This window comes from Rattus norvegicus, chromosome 17 (genome assembly GCF_036323735.1).
Source record: "Rattus norvegicus strain BN/NHsdMcwi chromosome 17, GRCr8, whole genome shotgun sequence".
NCBI classification, from domain to species: domain Eukaryota; kingdom Metazoa; phylum Chordata; class Mammalia; order Rodentia; family Muridae; genus Rattus; species Rattus norvegicus.
In genome coordinates this window covers 19934195-19956925 of record NC_086035.1, presented here as the reverse complement: position 1 = coordinate 19956925, position 22731 = coordinate 19934195, and the positions used below count along the sequence as shown (strand labels likewise).

The 22731-nt window shown below is 43.9% G+C and overlaps 1 protein-coding gene across 8 annotated transcripts in view; it reads right to left on the bottom strand.

Annotated features, from left to right (window-relative positions):
• The window catches only part of Dtnbp1 (dystrobrevin binding protein 1), a 91458-nt gene that overhangs the window by 25845 nt on the left and 42882 nt on the right, over positions 1–22731 (bottom strand). For 5 of the 8 annotated variants that reach the window (XM_063276720.1, NM_001037664.1, XM_039096045.2 and 2 more), the window contains one exon: positions 19002–19024. The exons of 1 other annotated variant lie outside the window; for it this stretch is intronic. In XM_063276720.1, the coding sequence (XP_063132790.1) occupies positions 19002–19024 (23 nt within the window). Of the gene's footprint in view, positions 1–11228; positions 16474–19001; positions 19025–22731 lie in introns of those variants that run through there. 2 more of the 8 variants (XM_039096047.2, XM_039096049.2) reach the window with 2 other exon arrangements.

The window sequence follows — 22731 nt, the reverse complement described above, 5'->3', positions numbered from 1 at the left end:
GGAGATGCAGTTGGTGGATTAAAGGGGCACATTGGCAGGAAGTTTTACATTGTAAACCAATGACAGCAATCCACATAGAAGAAACACAGTATTTGGGGGCTTGGGGGTTCTGGCTGGCCTCCAACTTGCTATGTAGCTGAGGCTAACCTTGAACTCTTGATCTTCCTGCATTTTTTCTTTTCAAGTACCCAGATTATAATCAGTACCGCTACACCTGAACTATTTGTTTTAAGTGTAACTCAAAAGCTGAGTGTGTAGCCGCCTTCCTGGTTACCATGACAAATATCTGACAGGAGCACCTGGAGGAAGGAAAGGTGGGTGGCTTACAGTTTGAGAACACAGCCCATCAAGGTGGGGTCTGGTTTATTAGGTCAGGTCCTTTACCTGTCCTAGGCATAAAGCAGAAATTAAATTCTAGGGTAGCTGATAACCTACTTATTCAGGGATTAGGGGCCTGGAGACACCTGTTTGAGAAAATGCTTAGTCTAGGCCTAAATGAAACAGTAAATTTCACTTAGTGTTTTTGTACATGACCACAAGCAGGAGACAGAGACCCTAAAAACAAGAAAGCCCTCTTACTAACTGTTAACAGCCTTCCTGTACAACAATTAACAGGGGCAGGGGCCCGGGACTATAGCCACTCACATCTCCCAGACATGCTGGCCTGAGGATTTTGCAAGTGGAATTTATGACTTGCAGAGCATGGATCTCAAGATTCAGCACACAAACTATGCCCCCCATCCACCGGCACACGTGTAAGACATGACAGGAGGAAGTGGGCTGTGATGGGGTATGAGGGTCACACATAATATCTGTGTCTCTTTCCCTCTCCCCTTTCATTCTATCAAGTTCTGTTTGTTTAGAGAATCCTGGTGTCCCAGGGTGGGAGGACCCCAGGAGAAACCATAGTCCATGGAAAACCTGTGCCAGGCTCTACGGGTGTCCTGGTCCTAGTAGGCAGCATAGCATAGGATGCAGAAGGCTCTCAGATTTACATAGAGAACTTGCACTTCTGCTGAGTGCTGGGATTCTGTCTGCTTTGTTCTCCTAACATCAAGTATGCACTCAGTAAATATTTAACTACTGCTGTTGGGGAAAATACTCTGGGAGGAGACAGAAAGAAGGAAAGTGTTTCCAGGTCAGCGTCTAGCCCTTCTCAAAGCTGAAACTGGTCCATCCTTAAACACTGTACAGATTCAGACACACAGACTCATCAATTAGTCGCTGAGTGCTCAGGACCTATGATGTGCTAAGCATATGTCTTATGTAGAGGAGTCCAACAAACTCGGTATTACAGAGTTCTGTAAATGTGTGTGCACGCACACACATGCACATGCAGTTGCTTCTAGTACTACCTGCACTGTTTTTATTCTGTTCCCACTTGTCTGCCCTGTCTGAGGGGAAAGATACATGGTTTTAATACTTTAAAACTTCAATTTCACAGTGTGAAAGACTGTATTACACAGACAGCGTTGTACTCTGAATTCAGATATGATCTTGCAGAGGACTAGAGTTCAAATCCTCACACACCTGTTGAGGGCTTACAACTGTCAGTAACTTTAGCTCCAGGAGATCCAATGCATTCTCATTCTCATTCATATTCATTCATTCATTCTCCCCCCCCACCCCACACACTATGTATACTGGTTGCCTTATATTTAAAAAATCAAAAACAAAAAACTACAGACTAGTCAAACAGCTCAGTAAAAGTGTTTATGCAAGAGGAGGACCAGATTTTGATCCCCAGCACCCATATATAAAGCCAAGCACAGTGGTGTGCCCTTGTAATCCCACACAGGGGAGACTGAGATGGCTTCTTAGGAACACCTGAAGCTGGCATGTGGTCCACCTACACACACAGATGAGGCATGGTAGTGCACAGCTTATCTCTAGCACTTTAAGTGGGGGCAGAAGGCTCAGTCCAAGGTCATCCTTACATAGAGAACTGGAGACCAACCTTGGCTACAGAAGACTTTATTTTATTCTTGCTCTTCCTCTCTTCCCTCTCTGTCCCTTCTCTCTCCAGTCCCCTCCTCCCTGCCCTCTCCCTCTCTGCCTCTCTCTGCCTCTACTCCCTCAACTCTTCTCCCCATGCCCTAAATAAACTCTATTCTATACTTAAATAAAAGAAGACCTTATTTTAAAACAAAATCAACAACAAATAATCTATAAAATGATATATGGATTAATAAACTACTTGCTTCCAATTCCTACACCCCAAAAATATTCTGGAGAGAGAAGAGAGCGAGCACTGGCGAGGTTTAGAATGACCTGCTATGTAGAGGTATGGGAACTAGCTCCTTCTTTCCTAGTGGACAGAGTGGAAGCCTATCCACTTACCAGCTTGAGAGATGTCAAACAAGCAGGTTCTCAAATGTCTCTAGTACTCTAATCCCTGCAGGTCAAAGCTGACTGTATTTCTTGTACCTGGTCAACAGCCTCCTGACTAGCAATGGTCATTTCCCAAACTACCAACGCTTTTTTTGTTGTTAATGTTCAGGCTGTACATGGCTAATGCCAATTTCATGGCAATACCCCTGCCTCAGTCTTCTAAGTGCTTGGATTACAGGTATAAGCCACCAGAGCTGGCTTTTAATCCACGTTCTCTGGGCAGGCAGAGACACTATCCTAAAAGCCACTCTGGTCATTCTCTCCATAAAGTACGTTCCCCGGCAGCACTGTGCTCCAGCCTAAAGACACAGACAGCCAAACTGGGTGTGTGCACCCACATACTGTACTCTCTCAGCTAAAAGACTCAGCGTTCCATGACCTCCCATCCAAGCGGACCCTGACAATTAGAAAACTTCTAAACACAACAGCAAAGCCTCAGTTAAGTGAGACAGAACTCTGGGATATGGAAAGAAAGCATAATTCTTTTTTTTTTTTTTAATGAAAAGAAACCATTTAGGGGCAGCCATCTTCCAGTAACTCGCCAAAATGACAAACACAAAAGGAAAGAGGAGAGGCACTCGGTATATGTTCTCTAGACCTTTTAGGAAACATGGAGTCATTCCTTTGGCCACATATATGGGAATCTACAAGAAGGGTGATATTGTAGACAGCAAGGGAATGGGCACTGTTCAAAAAGGAATGGCCCATGAGTGTTACCAGGGCAAAACCGGAAGAGTCTACAATGTCACCCAGCATGCCGTGGGCATCATTGTAAACAAGCAAGTTAAGGAAGGGCAAGATGCTGGCCAAGAGGATCAATGTGCGGATTGAGCACATCAAGCACTCCAAGAGCAGAGACGGCTTCTGAAGCGGGTGAAGGAGAACGATCAGAAGCCAAAGGAAGCCAAAGAGAAGGGCACCTGGGTTCAGCTGAAGCGCCAGCCTGCGCCACCCAGAGAAGCGCACTTTGTGAGGACTGACAGAAAAGAGCTGAGCTGCTGGAGCCCAGTCCATACGGATTCACAGCCTAACGGATAAAAAGGCAATAAAGGACTGGACTGCAAAGTCAAAAAAAAAAAAAAAACCATTTAAATGAAAACATTTTGAAGCTAATCATTGTGGTGTATGTCAATAATTCCAGACTCAGGAGGCAGAGAGACAGAGAGTTATAACAAATTTGAAGCCAACATACTTTACATAAAGTTTCACACCAACCAAGCCTACCTAAAGAGATCTTACCTCAAAACCAAACAATCAAAACCCACAACAAAAGATCTTATTTATACTCAAAATATACTGAAAATCCCTACACAAGGAAAATATTAGCAAACTAAAGAACTAGTGTGCCTCCGTCTAAGACTTGAAAGCCATCTCTCGTAATAGAGACGAACCAGGTTCATCCCTGTTTATGGTTCCACCTGTCTCTCAAGGACTGGGCTGTGCCCCAGCAGTGACCTTAGCTACAAGTGGTTCTCAACTGTCTGTTCCAGGGATGGCAGCCATGTCACTGTCTCAAAGGGTTAACAGCCAGGCTGTAGCCTGACCTTTGTTTCAAAAGGGTTGCTAAGGCTACCATGTCATGACTGCCTGCTGTCATGACCATCTTGCAATCATGTCTTTGTCTCAGGGGTTGTCATGACTGACTTGTTATGTTTAGGTTCTGCTTCTGTAGCCCTGTCTATTTTGCCTGCCAAATCCCCCATTTGGAAACCCCTTACCCCTGAGGCATAAAAGCCTTGTCCTTCCTCGTATCCAAGGATGGCTTCTAGAACCCTGCCTCAGGAGGATGCTGCCCTGTATATGTTTTTTAAAAAGCTTGCTTTTATTAACTGCCTGCTTTAAGTAATTTGGGCACAAAGATTTGGGTTGGTGGTCTTTCTCCTCTCATCTTCGGGATTAACAAAAATCACACACACACACACACACACACACACACACACACACACACACACACACATCCACATCATTCAGCTAGGGAACTGGTATAATAAATTAATAATTACTTTTGCACTGCTATAACGAAACACTCAAAAGGAACCAGTTCGGGCAGAAGCGTTTGTCTGCTCACATTCTCAGAGGAAAGTGGCCATCTCAATTGAGAAGCTACGGCCCTGCAGAAGCTCAGTGCATGACAGGGGAGCACGCAGCAGTGACTTCTTCACAGAATGGACCAGGAAGTAGAAACTGTGGGAAGAATCAGTCTAGGAGGCAGAGCCTGGCTGACTCATGGAACAAGTGTTATCATCATGGTTTGGATGTAAAATGTGCCCCACAGACAGGCTCACAGGTTTGAGCACTAATTCCCAGCTGGTGGCTGTTTTGAGAGTTTGGGAAGTCTTTTGAAATGGGGCCTAGTTATCACATGCATACAGTGCACTTCAGAGCCCAGAAGAGAGCATGCAATGACTTAGAAGTGGAGTTAGCTGCCATGTGGGTGAGGGAAATTGAACCTGGGTCCTCAGGCAAGGCAGTAAATGCTCTTAACAAGGACACCGTATCTCCAGCCCTCAGGAATGGGTCTTAACGGCAGTAACTATTCTAGTCCTGCCCCTAAACTTGCTGGTCCCTGTTTGTCACCACATTGTGTCCAGATGTCACAAGCTCATGCTACCGGAGTCAGCTGATCTTGATGGGATGTCTTCCCTGGTAAATGATCTATTTTTTTTTTTTGAACAATGAACCAAAATAAATCTTTCCTGAAGTTGCTTCTCTCAGAGACACTGGCACACTGATGAAAAAGTAATTAACATGGAGTATGAGCCTTGAAGATTTATCACAAGTGACCTGGTTTTGCCAGCCTTCACACTGCTAGCATTTTAAATGCTCAATATCAGTAGTGATTAGCCAGGCCCAAATCAAAGTCACAAGAAATGCTGCACGCTCACTTTAATGGCTATAATTTTAAAAGGCAGATGAAGGCTTAGGGCGAGCACTTCTCTAGCATTGCTATCACTGGCTCAAACCTCAGCAGTACAAAACCGTAACAAACCTAACAGACATACACAAGCACAGACAAGGAGGAGCAGACACTGAACTGCACCACACCGCTACTAGGCCTGTAAAATGCCAGTGCCATCCTGGAGAAGTTCAGGGCTTCTCTAAGGAATGGTAAGCAGAACTTACACACAACTCAGCACGTCTATCCTAAGAATCTACCCCAGACAAATGAAGAAAGATTCAGATATTTATGTTTATGGCAATGTCTCCTCACAAGAGGAAATGAAGTACCAGATACCTATGGTGACATACCTCTCTCTCAATACATATATAAAGGAAAGAAGCCAAGTGAAAATGTATAGCAATATCATTCACATAAAATGTTTAGAAAAGTCTGCAGGCAGAAAACTGATTATGTTTGTCTGAAGTTGCAATTAGGAGCAGAGAGGCACCTTCACAGACATTGTTCTAGAACAATAACAAGGTTTAAACGCATTAAATGTTCACATATACTTTGAAAGGTAACGGCATAATCTAAATGCTATACTCAATGAGACGATTAAGGATCCAAAGTCTCACAGGACTCTGCAGCTGCTCCGATGGTGAAGCGCCCAGCATATTAGGCACTCACAGGAGAAATACGGGACACTCTGCTTCCTTCCTTTCTACAAGGAACCGTGGTGCAGAAAGAGCCTAGGCTCTGGAGTCAAGACCATAATGCTTGGCCATCTGCCTCAACACAGACTGGAAGGTGTCATATTAACTTGTGTACAGCATGGTGAATGTCTGCTGACAGGGTGCAGGGGTGTTATAAGGACAGGACATGTAAGACGGTCACTCTCAATCTTATCATCTTTGAGCTGGGTCACAGATCTCCAGAGCTCTATCAAGAGACCCTACCTATCCCATCTTCCCCTACCCACAGAAAGGACACTGTGCCATAAATCTGCTTAACACTGGTCTGAGGAAACAAAACTTCTGTGCTTTACAATACAAAACCCTCTGAAGGTAATTAGTAGGGCTCAATCAAAGCCAGATATCTGGAAAAGGAGCAACTGTCAGAGAAACTAAGAAGTGGAGAGAAAGCAGCTCGCCATACCTTATCTCCCAGATCAAGTGTCATCAGACACAGACTTCAGAGCTTCCTTAACGCTGCGCTAACTTTCCAGTTATAACAAGTATCTTGGCATTGCATCTCCCAAATGCACAAACAACAGAACCAGCAAAGCAGCAATAAAAACATCCTGCTAGGAGCTGGGAAGATGGTTCAATGGATAAAGCTCTTGCCCACACACGCCTGATGACCAGAGCACAGAGCCCATCTAAAGTCGAGTGGGTGTGTGTTGTAATTCCAGCACTCTGGAGGCAGAGGCAGGTCCCGGGGGCAAGTTGGCTGGCTGGGTCAGTGAGCTCCAAGTTCTGCAGGAGACCCTGCCTCAGTACAGAAACTAGATAGGTCCAGGAAGACACTTGATACCAATTCCAGTTCTCCACCTGTATGTATGTGCAAGTATACACACACACACACACACACACACACACACACACACACAGAGAGAGAGAGAGAGAGAGAGAGAGAGAGAGTGTTAGTTTACTCAGTATACCAACACAAGTGGAAGAATTTTCACAAGGCCCCAATCTGCCTTCTCTTGGGATGAGTTACCACTGGTTACATGAACCACAGCAGTTAGCCCCAAACTCATGGACATAAGGGCAACAATAAACAGGGCTCAGTAGGTTATATGTGTGTACATGTATGTGTGTGTACATGTATGTGTGTATACATGTGTGGGTAACATCAATTACAGGAAAAAAGGTCATTCACTTGAGAGGGAGTAGAGGTGATGCAAATACAATACTCACATCTGAGATTTAAATGTTTAAAAAGGTGTCTGCTCAGGAAGGAAAGAGATGGTACTGTATCAAGATTACATAACCTGGAGGTCCCAACAGCCATTTGCCATATACACTCTCTCTGAACTTTAATTTAGGTCAATGACAAAAACAGTTTTCACAAACAAAACAAAAACCTATTTGGTTCAAGATGACCCAGTAAATCACATACACTGTAGCTTTTGGTGTAGCCACTCTCTGCGTGGCTGTGCCTCTTCCCCTGCTTTGGGAAGAGCACTGTACAGTGAGATCAAAAGCCAACAGTGTGATGGGGCCGGGCAGGGGAAAGGGCAGGAAGGCAGCCAGGGCTGCGGGTTCTGCAGTGAGCCAATGGCAGGACAAGGCGGAACGCAGGAGAGTTGTGTTTCTAGCTACAGTCAGTGGCTCAAATGTAGGCAGCAAGAAGCAGCCACAGGATGAGGGAAGTCCAAGGGGCTGCTGTCGAGAATACTGTGACCACCCGAGTCAATAATGCAGCGAGTCATTCCATCTACACAGAAGCTGTAACATCAGATCACTGTCAAGGTTACTGCTCACTTGAGCTCCAAGAGTTAAAAGGAAGAACTGTTACAGGTACTGGATAGCTACCGAAAAAAGGTGAATTGGTTTTCTCCACACCCAGAATGAGGTGTGGTGGCACAACACCTGTAATCCTGCTACTTGGGAGGTGGGGACAAATATATCAGGAGTTCATCTAGGCTACAAGAGACCTTATCACAAAACAAACAAATAACTCTGTCATGTGATGATATGGGAACTGATTATGGCAGAGTGCTAGTCACACAATGGACTGCCACATTCCCTCTCAAAAGCCAATGGTCAGGGTTCTATGTTCCCAGCACCCACATCAAGCAGCTCCCAACTGTTAACTCCAGCTTCTGCGGATCTGACGCCCTCCTCTGCTATCCGAGGGCACTGCACTCACACACACAAACCCCTGCACATCAAAACGCTAATGACCAGCACACAAGAGCCGCACCAAGAAGACTACAGCTCTGAGACTCTTGGCATGGTGCACTTGTGATCGACGTAAGGCCAAGCTGGCTGCCACACTAATCCCCAATGGCATAAAAGCAATTTTTACAGTGTCAATAATGTGGGGTGATGCTTCCTAGTTAACAATCTAGCTGGGTGTGATGGCAGAGGACAAGAGTCCTGACTGAGTTGGCTGATTCCTGAGGATGGCCATGAGTTCCCACACGGGCTGGATTCAAGTGAGTGAGATCCTGTTTCAACAGCAGCAACAACATGCTATTGAGCAGGGGGAAAAAAGCTTCAAAACTCTGGCAGTAACACAATTTTTAAAGATGGACTCAGATGGGATTCTGGAAAAAGTAGAGTGGGTGCAGACAAGACACAAAGCCTCTCCAGTTAGACATTAACCAGGGAAAATTAACTCAGCCCTCAGGAGGGTTCGCCGAGAGCTGTACTTTGAAAGTGCTGCTGAAGTATTTAAATAAACTCAAAAGTTGTGTTCTAAAGGGCACATTGATGGGCTAACCTCTCCTGCATACTGTGAAGGAGTGTCTCTGTATTTTCAATCGTTAATCCTGCACTGACACAGAACAGAAAGCCAGGATCTGTCAGCGCGCTCCAGTGCTTGTAGTCATCACTCCCACTGCAGGGCGACCACTGACTCCTCAGATGGAAACCAGCCACATTTCCTGTGCCTGCATGTACGCAAGGGCACTGCGAGCAAGGACGGGCACAGAAGACCCACCGAGGGTTTCCCTTGGTCTGGAAATCTACCACGTAAGTCCGTAGTCTTCTGAGTTAGTGAACTCCTTGGCTGCCTTCAAAAGTGCAAGCAGAAGGTACACAGGAGCCCACCTTGAAAAACGCTCAGACAATCATGAGGCACCCCATGTATTCAACAGGTAAGTCCTCTTTTCAAGCCCGACAGGCAACATTTCCACACGATTCTTTTTCATGGTACTCACATTTGGTTTTATGAAAGGTACACTTTTTGCTGTCAAGTCTATACTGTGCTCCACCGAAAGGATAATGAAACTGAATAGTTGATTTGTTCATGACGTCAAATCTGTAACGCAGCAACAGCTTGTAGTAACTAGTTCCTAAACGACCTACTGCTCAGATTACTGATCACGCAACAGTGCTCCATAATCTCCATAAGGACTTGGAAGACAGCATTTAAGGGTCACAGCTCTCGGGGGCTGGGGATTTAGCTCAGTGATAGAGCGCTTACCTAGGAAGCGCAAGGCCCTGGGTTCAGTCCCCAGCTCCGAAAAAAAAAAAAAAAAAAAAGAACCAAAAAAAAAAAAAAAGGGTCACAGCTCTCATCTCAAGCTCTGTCTTTGTGTAGCTTAATAGGTAGACAAGCCGTCAGAGTGTCAGCTCCTCTTTAGGATAAGACATCATCCTTGAGAGCTGCAGGTCAGGCCATACTATATAGGATCTGACAAAGTACCAGAATAAAGACTCAGCGAGGTTTGAAAAGTAAACCGCTCAGCTTGGCAGCGCTGCACACCTTTAATCCCAGCGCTTGGAAACAGAGGTGGGTGAGTTCAGGGCCAGCCTGGTCTACAGAATGAGTTCCAGGATAGCCAGAGCCACACAGAGAAACCCTGTCTTAAAAAACAAGAGAGGGGGAAGGAGGGAGCACAGGAGAGGGAGGGAAGAGAACGAAAAGACAGGGTGTAAATTTCCATGCCATCTTCAAACATCTTTACCCCAATTATAAACAAATTTCTTAAAAACAAATACATATATATGGACATACTTTGAAGAGATCAAGAGCAGACACTTAATATTCTTGGCAGAACCATCAACAAATTAAAATTGTAATTTCCTAGGTTAATAATTTAAAACAATGTCCACACTAACACCATTCCTCTTGCCAATGCTAAGTATGCCTGAGAGAAACAAGCCATTGTGCAGTCTGTCTCCACTCTTACGTGCTTTTTCCTCATCACCTCACAAGTAAAATAATCAAGAATGTAGTGTACTCCTAACTAGAGTTCAATTTCATAAATTCGTCACTTTTGTAAAGAATTCACTTATGTTTAAGCACGGGCCTTCTACCTACAGGCCCTCAGTTCAATTTCTAAAGGACAACAGCGACAATGACAGCAAAGTTAAAGTGGACAGACATGAGACAGGAAGGAAAATTCCTCAATTGACTTGATGCTAAGTTACAATCTCAAAAGCCACAACGCCACAACAGAGTAAGAGACTGGGGCCATACACACACTCTTCTCAGGCTTCTACCCACAGGGCATGATACATACATGAAACATGTTACAGCACATGTCATCTTAAAGGCGTACTGGGGAGGTTTTAAAATGCAGTATCACATTACTCAACAAAAACACTAAGAACTAATTCTTGGTTTGTTTTCTCAGTATATATGCGTCTAGATGCACACACGAGACACCACATCACAGATCATCTCCTCAGCTAACAGGTGATGAGAAGCATGCCCAGGTTCTATACGTTTTAAGTCTATATGGAGCATGAAAGCATCTGCAAAACCGTCTTAGAATCAGCCATCTTAGATGAACCCAGAAGAGCAGGGGGTGAACTTCAACTTTCCTCTGTCTCCAGATGTGGTCACTTAACTCTGCTGCCTCCTGTTTGGGGAATGAGCACCCTAGCAGCGAGGGTTCTGCATTAACTCTAATTTCTAATCATAAGAAATGGACTGGCACTACTCGTCTAGCATGTTAGCTTTTATAATAAATGCTGCTTCTGAAAAACATCTGTCTGGGAAATTCCACCTAATAGATGAGAAGACATGTATTACACATGCAAATGTCCCGGATTTCCATGCAACATTTATCTGTTCTTGGAATTAATAAAGCTCTCACTAAAATATAGTATTTATAGGTTCAAATCAAGTAGCTCTCACTAAAATATAGTATTTACAGGTTCAAACCAGGTTAAATTTAATTTCATCTTTTAAATAATATTTCATCTGTATACCATACAAATCTAACAATTTTAAATAAAAGCAGCTAAGGAAAAACATGAAATAAATGTCTACCTACAGGGATTCCTCTGACTACTTTCCTTGAGTCCTGGAGATGACATGATTGAGAACTGAGCAAACAGGCAGAAGCAGAGCTGGTCAAGAGGAAGCTCCAGTTACCAGGCAGCTCCCCTCACGTGCATCTTCTGAGGTGGAGAACAAAGGACATGAGGCTGCAGCCAGAATCTGGTTTGGTTTTCCTCCAAAGTAAATGTGTTGAGCCTTTCAGTTCCCGATGTTTCTGATGGCTTAGGCAGACATACTTGGGAACCTACTGCCTCCATAAAGCAAAACGCAAGCTCTCAGGGGCTCTGGCACACAAAGATGCACACCGATCTGGGACCATACCAAATGATGCTCAAAATGGGGGTGGACTAGACCGGAAATATGCTAAATCCTTCTGAATTTGTCATCTAGGTGCAAAGATGCATTAGAAACATCTAAAAGCAAAAAAACCCATTAATGTCTAAAGGTGGACAAATTAAAATAAAGGATATGTTTGCTTTATAATACATAGGCATTTTAAATTTCCCCCATTGCATTTAAATGTAGCTTTGGTGAAGGTTCCCTGAAATTCTGTAACACTAACCAGTGGCTTGGAATGTACAATAAGTCCTTAAATGTAACTGGCAGCTGTACCCTGCTTCAGAACTGCATATCCGAAAACACTCTCTGCTGCTCTCCTTCAACCAACCTTTCTACAGTCTCCTTTCCCCTTTAGGCGAATAACATTTAAAAAGGAATTCTTCCTTTAACCCAACACTCTCCTACTTTCTTTTTTCCTTTAGCCTTAGTTTTGTTGTTTTGTTCATTTGAGACAGGTTCTTGCTATGTTGCGCAGTGAACTCATGGACTCAATCCTCTTACCTCAGTATCCAAGGAGATGAGATCAGACACTGTAGTTCACCTAAGCTCTTAGATCTTGGACCTGCTCTTCTCCACTCTACCCTCCTATGAGATGCCAGAAATATAAGGTAGATCTGACCTGTGAGTTCTAACTGGAACTCCTTGGGTCTACCAACTCTCTCTCTAAGCTGCCTCTCTCAGACGAACCTCTACGCTCCCTTGAGCATGCAACCTCATAAGGAACATAAGCCTTTCAAATGTGATAATGTACTTGTCATATAAGTCAATTTCTATATATAATTTTATTACAAATACGGACATTGGTGCTGAGAATGTAACTCAGTTTGTAGAGTACTTGCCTCAGAATGCACAAAACCCTGAGTGTGATCCCCAGCATCACACAGACGGTGGTTAACACTTGCAATCCCAGCCCTCAGAGAGTGAGACAGGAGGTTCATCTACAGCTATATAGCTCAAAGCCAGCCTGAATTACACAAAAAACTGCTTCAAAAACAAACAGCATACAAAATTAACATTTAAAAAGATCACAGGGGCTGGAGAGCTGGCTCAGTGGTTAAGAGCACTGACTGCTCTTCCAGAGGTCCTGAGTTCAATTCCCAGCAACCACATGGTGGCTCACAACCATCTGTGATGAGATCTGATGCCTTCTTCTGACCTGCAGCTATATATGCAGAACACTCTGTATAAAATAAATAGATCTTTAAAAAAAAAAGATCACAGAAAGAAAGACAGATGAGACAAGTTCTAGAAGTTGGGATCAAAGCTAATCCAGTAAAGATGCTAGCCAACAGCCTGAGGACCGGAGTTTAATACTCACAGGGTGCAAGGAAAAGAGTCCACAGGTTGTCCTCTGGCTATTTGAGCAAGTGCGCGCGCACGCGCGCTCACGCTCACACACACACACACACACACACACACACACACACACACACACACACACACACACATTCGAGCACACCCTCATGCACACAAACATACTTTCCTCCCCATTCCCCATGTTTTTCGCTCACATCCCTTTGAGATCACTGATCTAACTACAAAGCCCTCATGTGACATGGAAGGCTTTCGTGTGCCACTTGCTCCCCATGTCAACTCTGTCCCTCCCTTCTTCCCACATATCATATGTTTCAGTGATGACAAATTACTTGTAGTTCTTTCAATGAACAGGAAATTCAAACTTTAGCTTCGATTCTTGAAATAAACATCCCTGTATTCTTGCCAGTGTTCTCTCCCTTCCTCAACTGTATTATCCTTCCTCCCTGCAGGGATGAACCGTTCAGACTGAGTGACACCACCTGTCTCCAGTTGATTACCCCGTTTTAAGTGTGTTTATTCCCCTCTTCCTAGAAATGCTCAAACCACATTTGCCTTTCTATCCTGTAAGCTCTAGCACAGTCTGTCAGATCCACGAGGACAGAAGGCTGTTCTGTCTTTATCACTTAATATTACCAAGCAGCGGCTAAACTAGTTTTGCCTCACATGTTGGAACAACTCCTGAACTGAACCAGCTGACACACAAGCTCAACACGTACCACCATTAGTTTGATTTGAAGCACACTAAATGTTGCTATGTCACTGTATGCACAAGGTATATTTCAGAGTAACCCAGCAAGTGAGAATCCTAACATCTCTGAGGTCTCCAGTCAGGTGATATGCTGGTTTGAATGAAAATGGCTGGCCCCCCAGGCTCACAGATTTGAATACTTGGTCATGAGGAGTGGAAGGACTAGGAAGTTGGAGGAAGTGGGTCACTGGGGTTGGGTTTTGAGAATTCACAAAAGCCCATTCCACGTCCAGCGCGTCTCTCTTCTTGCTGTGGACCCTGACGTAGAACTCTCAGCTACTTCTCCAGCACCATCTCTGCTTGTGTGCCACCAAGTTTCCCGCCTCAGGACAATGGACTTCTGAACCAGCAAGCCAGGCCAGTTAAATGCCTTCCTTTCTAAGAGCTGCTGTGTCATGGTGTCTCTGCACAGCAACAGAAACTCACTGAGACGATCTTTTTAACCCGATCACCACTTTGACTCACACTCAGCTGAGATTTGCTCCGTCTCCAGAATCTCAAATTGAGATGCCATCCTAGACTATAAGACCAGTTCTGCCCACAACCGTTTCCCCTTTATGGCATCCCCCCCCAACATTTTCCTGCATGCTTATTTTGTTGGTCTGGTCAGGCCTCTCCTATTGGCCCTAGAGTCTGACACTGTCACCCAAGAGAACAAGGCCCTGCAGGTAAAAGAATTACCTGTGCTGTATAATTCCATCCCAACTTTCTGCTAGCCAATCACAGTTATGTTTTATTCTAAGCCTAGGCCAGAAAATTCAGATTATTTTTCTTTGTGTGGATTTCTCCTAATTTACTTTACCTCTCTCTGCCCCCTCACACAGCTATCCTTTCTTCTGTGACCTAAGAGGAGATGCCCCTTGACCCTTCCCAAAGATGACTTACCCAGACTTCGTTCTTGCCTCCTTCTTCATTACCCTAATCAATTCCTGTAATAACTTCCATCTCACCTCCTCCCTTGGCTTCCCCAATCCTACCTCAACCTGCTTTTCATTTCTTTCCATTTATGAAGCATTACTTCTCAACTCCACTCTGCTCTGCAGCCTGCAGGCTCCTCCACAGGCAGCTCCCCCGTTCCCTCTTCCCTGTCAGAGGTACGGAGACCGTCCATCCACTCCACTGTTACCCACAGTTACTCTCAGCAATGCAGCGCTACTTCCTTCAACCTCCCCTTCTGAGGCTCTTTAAGTTGCTAGACCCCTGTCCCCCCATTTTCCTTACTGCTCTAGCATAGTCAGTCCCAGTATTTTCTAAAGCCAAGCCTCAAATGTCATTAGGTGGGCTGGCCCTCGTTGACTTCTTCTACACAACTCCTGATGATCATCAGTTACCGGAACAGCGACAACTTCTAAATCCTGACACGTTTTCAACTTACTGACCATATTTCTGACACAGACAGATTTTATTTTAAGTAGAAGATTATAATGGATACCTTATTGGATCCATTTTGGGCATTTAATGTTCTAAGAGGAAGCTGATAGAAATCTATTAAAATACAATGCAAACATTTTAATTTAAAGCATACCCATAGTATTATGTACCCATTAAGCATGGTCTACTGACTGAAGATTCTTATATAAACTACCCACACTGCACTAGATGAAAACAGAACAGAAATACAGATGGTACAGTTCATGTACAAAACCACCTTTCCCCCTAACTTCTGACTATATATTTATGGCAAAATTCCAAAGCTAACTATATCAAGTTTTCCAAAGAGTTGCAATCCTAATTTATATATAAAATTGCCCTGAACTATGAGGTTCCATTTTTACCCAGTATTTAATCTGAGCATGAAGTACAGTACAGCAGTACATTGCAGAGGTAGTGGTGTGAGCGGACCCTTTCCCTGGCTAAGGATGCTGCTCTAGATACGGAGACAGGTATCTGAGAGAGTGGCCAATGCCTGCTCTAAGTATTCAGCAAGTTCAGGTACCGGGTGGTATGCAGAGAAAAGGGTCTGGTGGTTGCTTTGCCAAAGGTAAGAGGGCAAACATAATATATTAAAACCATGTTAAGTCAAGTATCATACAATTAGACAGGAATATCTAACCATAAATCTTAGTTCCTTTGCAGTGACAAGCTTTTAGACTTTAACTCTTATGAACAATCTTTAGGATTTACACATGGACTAAACTAGGGGTGAGGTGGTGGCTCAGCGAGCCCGTGTCCTTGCTGCTGCTAGAGGATCGTGTTTATCAGCTACACGGCAGCTCACTACCTTCTGTAACTCCAGTTCCAGAGGACCCCAACAGCCTCTCCTGACCTCTGTGGGCCCTGCACACACATGATGTATATACAGTCATGCTAAAATACTATTTCATGTAAAATAAAATTAACCTAAATTCCTGAGAAGTTTGATCCCTGAGGCCCATGTAAAGGTAGAAAGAATGAACAGACTCCACAGAGCTGTGTTCTGGCCTCCACGCTCCCAGCCTTCACACACCGCATGCACACCACACACACACACACACACACACACACACACACACACACACACAAATAACAGGTGTGCTGTCAAGTGCCTTTAATCCCATCACTGAGGAGGCAGAGGCAGACAGATCTCTGTGAATTCATGGCCAGCCTGATCTACTCAGCATAGTAAGACAGTCTCTTTAAAAAATTAAATGAAATTCTATTCTTGCAGATATGGCAGCATACACCTATCATTCTAGCTACTGAGATAGAAGGAGCATGCATTTCAAGGCAAGTCTAGCTAATTTAGTGTGACTGTCTTAAATTACATAATAACAAAGGGATGGGGCAGAGCTCAGAAGGAGAATACTTCTCTAGCATGTGTAAAGGCCTTCTGTCCAGTCCTTAGTAACAAACTCTAGCTCTGAAAAAAAAAAAAAATCCCATCCTTTCTCTACTGTTTAATACTTAAAACCCCTCACCAAGCTTAAAGGAATGCAGCATTTGGAGAATCAAAAATTCTCACTATCAACATTCAAACAAGTGTATTTTACACTACAGCAGACGTCTGCCTCGTGCAACAGAAGTGCAGGGTAAATGGAGATCCTTGACCTCAGCAAGCACACAGGGAGAAGCCAGACCCTTGGGACGACACTAACCCTGTTACTAACTTTAGTGGTTTCTAACCTTATGGTTTGTTCCCTCCAAATTGCTTATTTCCCCAATTTGAAAAGGCTTTTAAGTATGACTACTAAACTGAGTAAAACAACTGGAGAAAGTAAAACCTCTTGCTTCCCTGCAGTCTCAAGAGGGAGAACAAAGGCAATATTTAAAAAACTAGGATTATAACATGTTTGAATGAATTTTTAAAACTTTTCCCATTAATATTTTGGGAGACTACTTAATTTTCTTGTTATAGTCTCGATGTACTTCTAAAGTGCTGGAGAAACACTCAAATGCAAACTTCTTTCTTTCCTTCCCTACCCCTTCTCTCAAGACAGGCTCTTCTCATCTTGGATCAGGTTGGTGACGCTATGCTCCTGGGGTTCAGGGACTCGCTCTCCTACCCCAGCCTCCTAAACACATGGGAGTATAACTGCATGCCACTGCCCCCAACACAAAGGTGATTCTTCAAAACCACTCAAAACCTACATATGGTGCAAATTTTAGGTTTGGTCACATTCAAGAGCATAAATTGTTCTCTAGGTGAACCTGGTATAGATGTTGCGCAAAATTAGAGATGTGTGTATAAGGAAGATATTTCATCCTAAATTGAATTATTCTATCAGGCAATACAGAATACTAGCTAGCCTTTTGCAAACAGTTGGTTTCTGAGGACACTGCACTACAACAAAGTGCTTCGGCCAGGAGATGCAAGTAAAGCCGACACTTTATGTAACATGTGAGCCTGCTTGTCTTTTACTGTTAGCCTCACTGGGCTCTTTCCATCTCTTAGTCATTATATAAGAAATGCCAAACCGGTCAATCAAAACAAGAAGCAAAGAGGCATTGGATGAGGAGTTCAAATATTATTTCATGTAAACAACTGCCATGAAGAGATCACAGTTACATAAAAGCCATCAGAGTGTGCTTTCACACTCTCATGCTATCACGTGGTCATGGGACATTATCTTCAACAACTGGCCACGAGCTTAATCACCACGAGTGGGTAAAATAGAGATGTAGATAAAACAGGATCTGTTCAATACAGCCATGGTAGGAATAAGCCTTTAGGACCTTTGTCTTAAAGAGTAGCCATTTTTCTGAAACATCCTAAGAAATCAAGTGCACAGGTAACAGGAACCATAAACATCATCATCATCATCATCATCAGGAGAACCTTTACTCTTTCAGTAGGGCAGTGCAGGGTATAACAAGCATGGTGTAGACCATGAGAGAGTCAACAGTAATTTACTCCTTCTATTTCTTGTAAAGCGTCTCTGAGAATCATAGTTTCTGTGGGATTAGTATAGAAGTCCTGAAAGGGGCATGCTGGAAGGCCCCATGACCAGAGTGGTGGTTTGAAGGAGAAATGTCCCCATAGCCAGGCAGCTGAACACTTGGTTCCCAGCTGGTGGCGATGCTTGTCAAGGTCTGAGAAGATACAGCACTGCTGCGAGGAATTTATCACTAAGGGCAGGCCCCCACAGTTCCCATCAACCACCCATGGTCAGTCCACTTTCTGCTTCACGCCTGTGGCTAACGATGTGACCCTCTCGGCTTCTTGTTCCAAATTCCAACAGCCAGACCCCCACCCCCCCGCCCCCCGCAGTTATGTACTCTCCCTCTGGAACCAAATGAACCCTTCCTCTATAAAGTGCCTCAGCACTTTACCACAGCAACAAAGAAGATGACCAAGTCCAGGGCAACATGGCCAAGATGTTCGCTATGTCCCCCTAAAAAGCTCCTGTAAGATAAAGTAGCCGGTTTGCTTTTCAGACTCAGAGTGCATTTCATCAAAACCTCTAATTTTACAGATGGAGAAACCAAGCCAAAGGTCAAAAGACTCATCTAAGTCACAACAGTCTAGGAACAGAACCCAGCTCTGATAAAGTAAACCTCTTGGAAGTTCATGAGGCTAGAGGCATATTCTGAGCTCCCTCCCCATCTCCCTTCCTGTGACCCGATGGACTATGCACAGCACAAACCATTTCTGAAACCTAAGGCTCAACGCCCGTGAGTTAGCACTCCGCCAGCCTGGTATTTCCTCAGAGGTTATTAGTGCAGACTTTCCACAGCACCTGTGCTACAGTTAAACCAGAGCTTCAGACTTACTGCGGTCAACTAAAGCCTATGCAGACAGTACTACGCCGACTTCTGCTTTTTACTATAAACTACCCTGCTTACAGGACAGGGAAGGAGTTCACTTCCTTATCACCAAGCTACAGCATCTGGCATCAATCAATCCTCAGCTATTTGGAAGTGAAGAATCAAACATAGAATTACCTTTGAAGGCTTCAAGCTCCTTCCTATAAGAAAAGAGAAAAGCAAATTTTAAAATAATTCTTCCCACTAGAAATTGCTCTTGCACAGTTTATGTGCTTAAAATACCGAGAATGGCTTTGGATGTTCACGTACCAACTATGCATCACAAAATGGTATGAAGATATTAACACAAACAGACTGAAGTAGTGGCTTTCATTTCTGTTCTTATCCCCTAGTGGCTCAAAATGCTACTAAAATTTAAGTTACAAAAACAAAATGTAAGAATACAGAGAACATTTCAATGCTATATGTGGTCCATCTCATACAGAAAAAATTCAGAAAAGCACTTATTATAATTTTGATAACTATTAAATAGATTTTTAAGGTCTTCAAGTAAAATTTACCATCATAGCAGTAGTTATTTCTCCACTTAGTAGGAAAGAAGAAAAGTGAGGAAACATGAGAGACTGACACTCACAGCTCAACCTGCCCCTGAAGAGCCACCTACCTCTAGGCATGTCCTGGTTTGCTGAATGTCAATGTCAATTAAGGATGCTAACACACACCCTTCATTCCTCGGGCAATACCCAGTGAGGAAACAGATAATGCTTGGTAAGGTCAACACTCTGTGACAAAGAGGTCACAGCAAGTTATATTCCAATTTTCTCTTATGATTTTGTAACTATATGGGTTTCCCTGTATCAGTATTAACAAGGACATTTGAGGAGGTAAGTTTCTTTAGTAAAGACTAGCTATCCTGGAATATAAGACTGTCTGCCATTTACACTCTAGGTCTTACTGAATCTGTAGTCACATTCTGAACTCTGTTCAACACCCCAAGCTAACTGCAATGCTGCTCACTGGCCCTTCTGGACAAAGAGGATGCAGCTAGCCCCAAAAGCACACCAGGGTTGTGCCAACAAACGCAGTCCAGCTGACAGGCTAAGAAGCTTGTTACAGAAGGGCTGCTTGGCACAAGGTCACAATCAAACTCAAGAAAATATCTGTGCAGCAAGCTACACGAAGAAACACTGCATGAGCAGCTGTGTGGTATCACACTTAGGTTTTTATCTGTTCTTTGTGAGAAGCAAAATACAGTGTAAAATGGACTCCAACATTTATAAAGGTTTCTTCTCCACTTTCTAGTAAGCACATCTGCCCTTTTCAGGGTTAAGACTGTCTGGAAATGACAGATGTTGACACACAAGTGACCCAGTCTTTATAACAAGTGATGTAGAGAATTTCAGGGACTTGTATGCAGAACATTCCAGATGCACATTAGCCCCAAATACTTTAGTATGCTAGGGAAAACCTGTACAGCTCACCTACAAACAAGTCTGGTCCTAGAATGGAAGTTATTTTACCTGGCATTTGGAAGCCTCAGAAACCACATTCTAAACTGGCTTTTTAAAAGATTCACTGTTAAAAGCTAAAATCCAAGGTGTCTCTCATACCCCGGATGATAAAACTGGTGTGGCATCTCCTATAGTCAACTTCCTCCCATACTGCACTGTGTGAACATTCACAATCCAGTAACTGGTTTGCCTTTCTTCTTTGGAAGGACAAGGGAGACAGATAAACAGTTTTCTTACAAGGAAAAGCAACCTGAAAATTTAGGAAATGGGTCCAAGTAGTTTGCATTCCCTTGACAGAAACAAAACCTAAAGTAATATTAAAAGGATTCCTACACTGGGCTGTCAGGGTGGCTTGCTGCCATGCCTGATGGCCTGAGTTTAATTTCTGGAACATACATGATGGAAGGAAAGAACAGACTTGTCACAAGGTTTCTCCTCTGACCTCCATTCCTTCTAAGAAAGAGATTTCTACAGAATTCTGGGTCTAGCTGGCTATGGTGGTACACACCTGTAATCCTAGCACTCAGGAGGACCAAAAGTTTGAGTCTAGCCTAGGCCACAGAGCAAGCACCTTTAAAAACAAACAAATAAATAAATAATGATCCAGGGTCTTAGTAAGGACACCTGACTTCTATCAACTAAAACACTGGGAAGTCCTGAGCAAACCCCAGGATGTTGGTGAGGCTGACCTGCTCTCCTCCTGTGAACAATGTCAGTGACAACAACCTGGCCCACTGGAGGGAAAAGCCCAGAATATCACAATCAACCTTTGAACCACTATCCCAGAAGAGTGTCAACCAATAGTGACTTGTCTGTTACCCAGACCTTAAGGCAAAAGAAATCTATGTTGGTCACTGTTTTTATATTTCACTGTGAAACCCCTTTTCTAGGATCATTTTGGAATCCACAAAGGATTCAGTGAGAAAAATGACAGTATGACAGCCATTAGCTGCACTTTTTGTTCAGAGACTTTCTCCCAAGACTAGCAGGCTCACCAAAAAACAAAAGTCAAAGATAACTGAGCTCACACCTATACTCCCAGCACCTAAGGAGTCTGAATCAGGAAGAGTGTTGTGAACTCAAGGTTGGTCTGGCCTACACAGTTTGAGGCCTTTAAAAGAAAACAAAGGAGAGGACGGAAAAGCTAGAAACACAAATGAGAAGGCTGGCTACAGGCTGGATGAACTAGTCGTCCAGCAGAGCATTCCAGAGGACCTGGAACACGATTTTTAAAAAAGGCTTCCAAATTATTGGCCTTGCGATTATAGCAGCTCCATGTCAGTCAGCAACCAGGGTCGTCTTCAGTCCAGGTGAGCAGGGCACTTCTCCAGTAAGTAACACCCAAATAGCAGCCTAACCTAGCTGTGGAGGTTTGAATGAGAGTGGCCCCCACAGGCTCATAGATTTGAATGCTTGGTCACCAGGGAGTGGAACTGTTTGAAAGGATCACAAGGATCAGGAGGTGTGGCCTTATGGCAGAGGCGTGTCACTGGGGTGGGGTTTGAGGTTTCAAAAGCCCATGCTAGGCCTAGTTCTTTCTTCTTCCCTACCTACAGCTCAGGGTGCAAGCTCTCAGCTACTGTTCCAGCACCTGCCTGCATGCCACCATGGTCACCACTATGAGATGGTAATGGACCAAACCTCTGAAACTGTAAGCCAGCCCCAATTAAATACTTTCTTACAGAGTTGCCTTGGTCATGGTGCCTCTTCACAGCAACCGAAATGTGGTAAGACACTACCCAACTTGCAGAGCCCAGTGTAATTAAAAGCACTGGCCTCTGCCCTCATCTTACTGCATGTTCTCAGGCCCTACACTCTTTTCAGTTAGCCCCATAAAAGTTGAGGTAAAACCACTGCCTTATAATAGCCTGAGCCTATACCAACATCCTGCCCCCACGCCACCCTGCTCAATTTACAGATTCCTTCTTTATAATCCCTGGACATCTGCTGTGGGTTTATGCTTCAACAGGAGACTGCTCTTGTCCTTCACAGTCATTGCTGTCGGCAGCATTCAAGCCTGACTGCAACAGGTTAGAAGAATATATCCCCCCCACCCCCCCGCAGTGAATAAAGTTGCTTTTGATTTATTTCTGACTTTGGTGGTCCTTTCCTCATTATTTGCACACCCCATGACCCCAACACAAGTGATTCTAAGCTCTCCTCCCAAACAATATTCCTTTTTTTGTGTCCCACAACCAGAGTCAACCCTCGGGACAAGGACAACTCACTGCTCAAGCTAAGGTGTCAAATGCAATTTGCTTCTGATGGAGATTAACTTGACTTTCCTGACCCACCTGAGCCAGATTTTCTTTGTAGTTTGTATTTTGTCTTGGACTCAGAAAGGGGGAGCCCTCAAAGTGTCCCTTACTTATCTGAAGGACTCAAAGGCTGTGAGT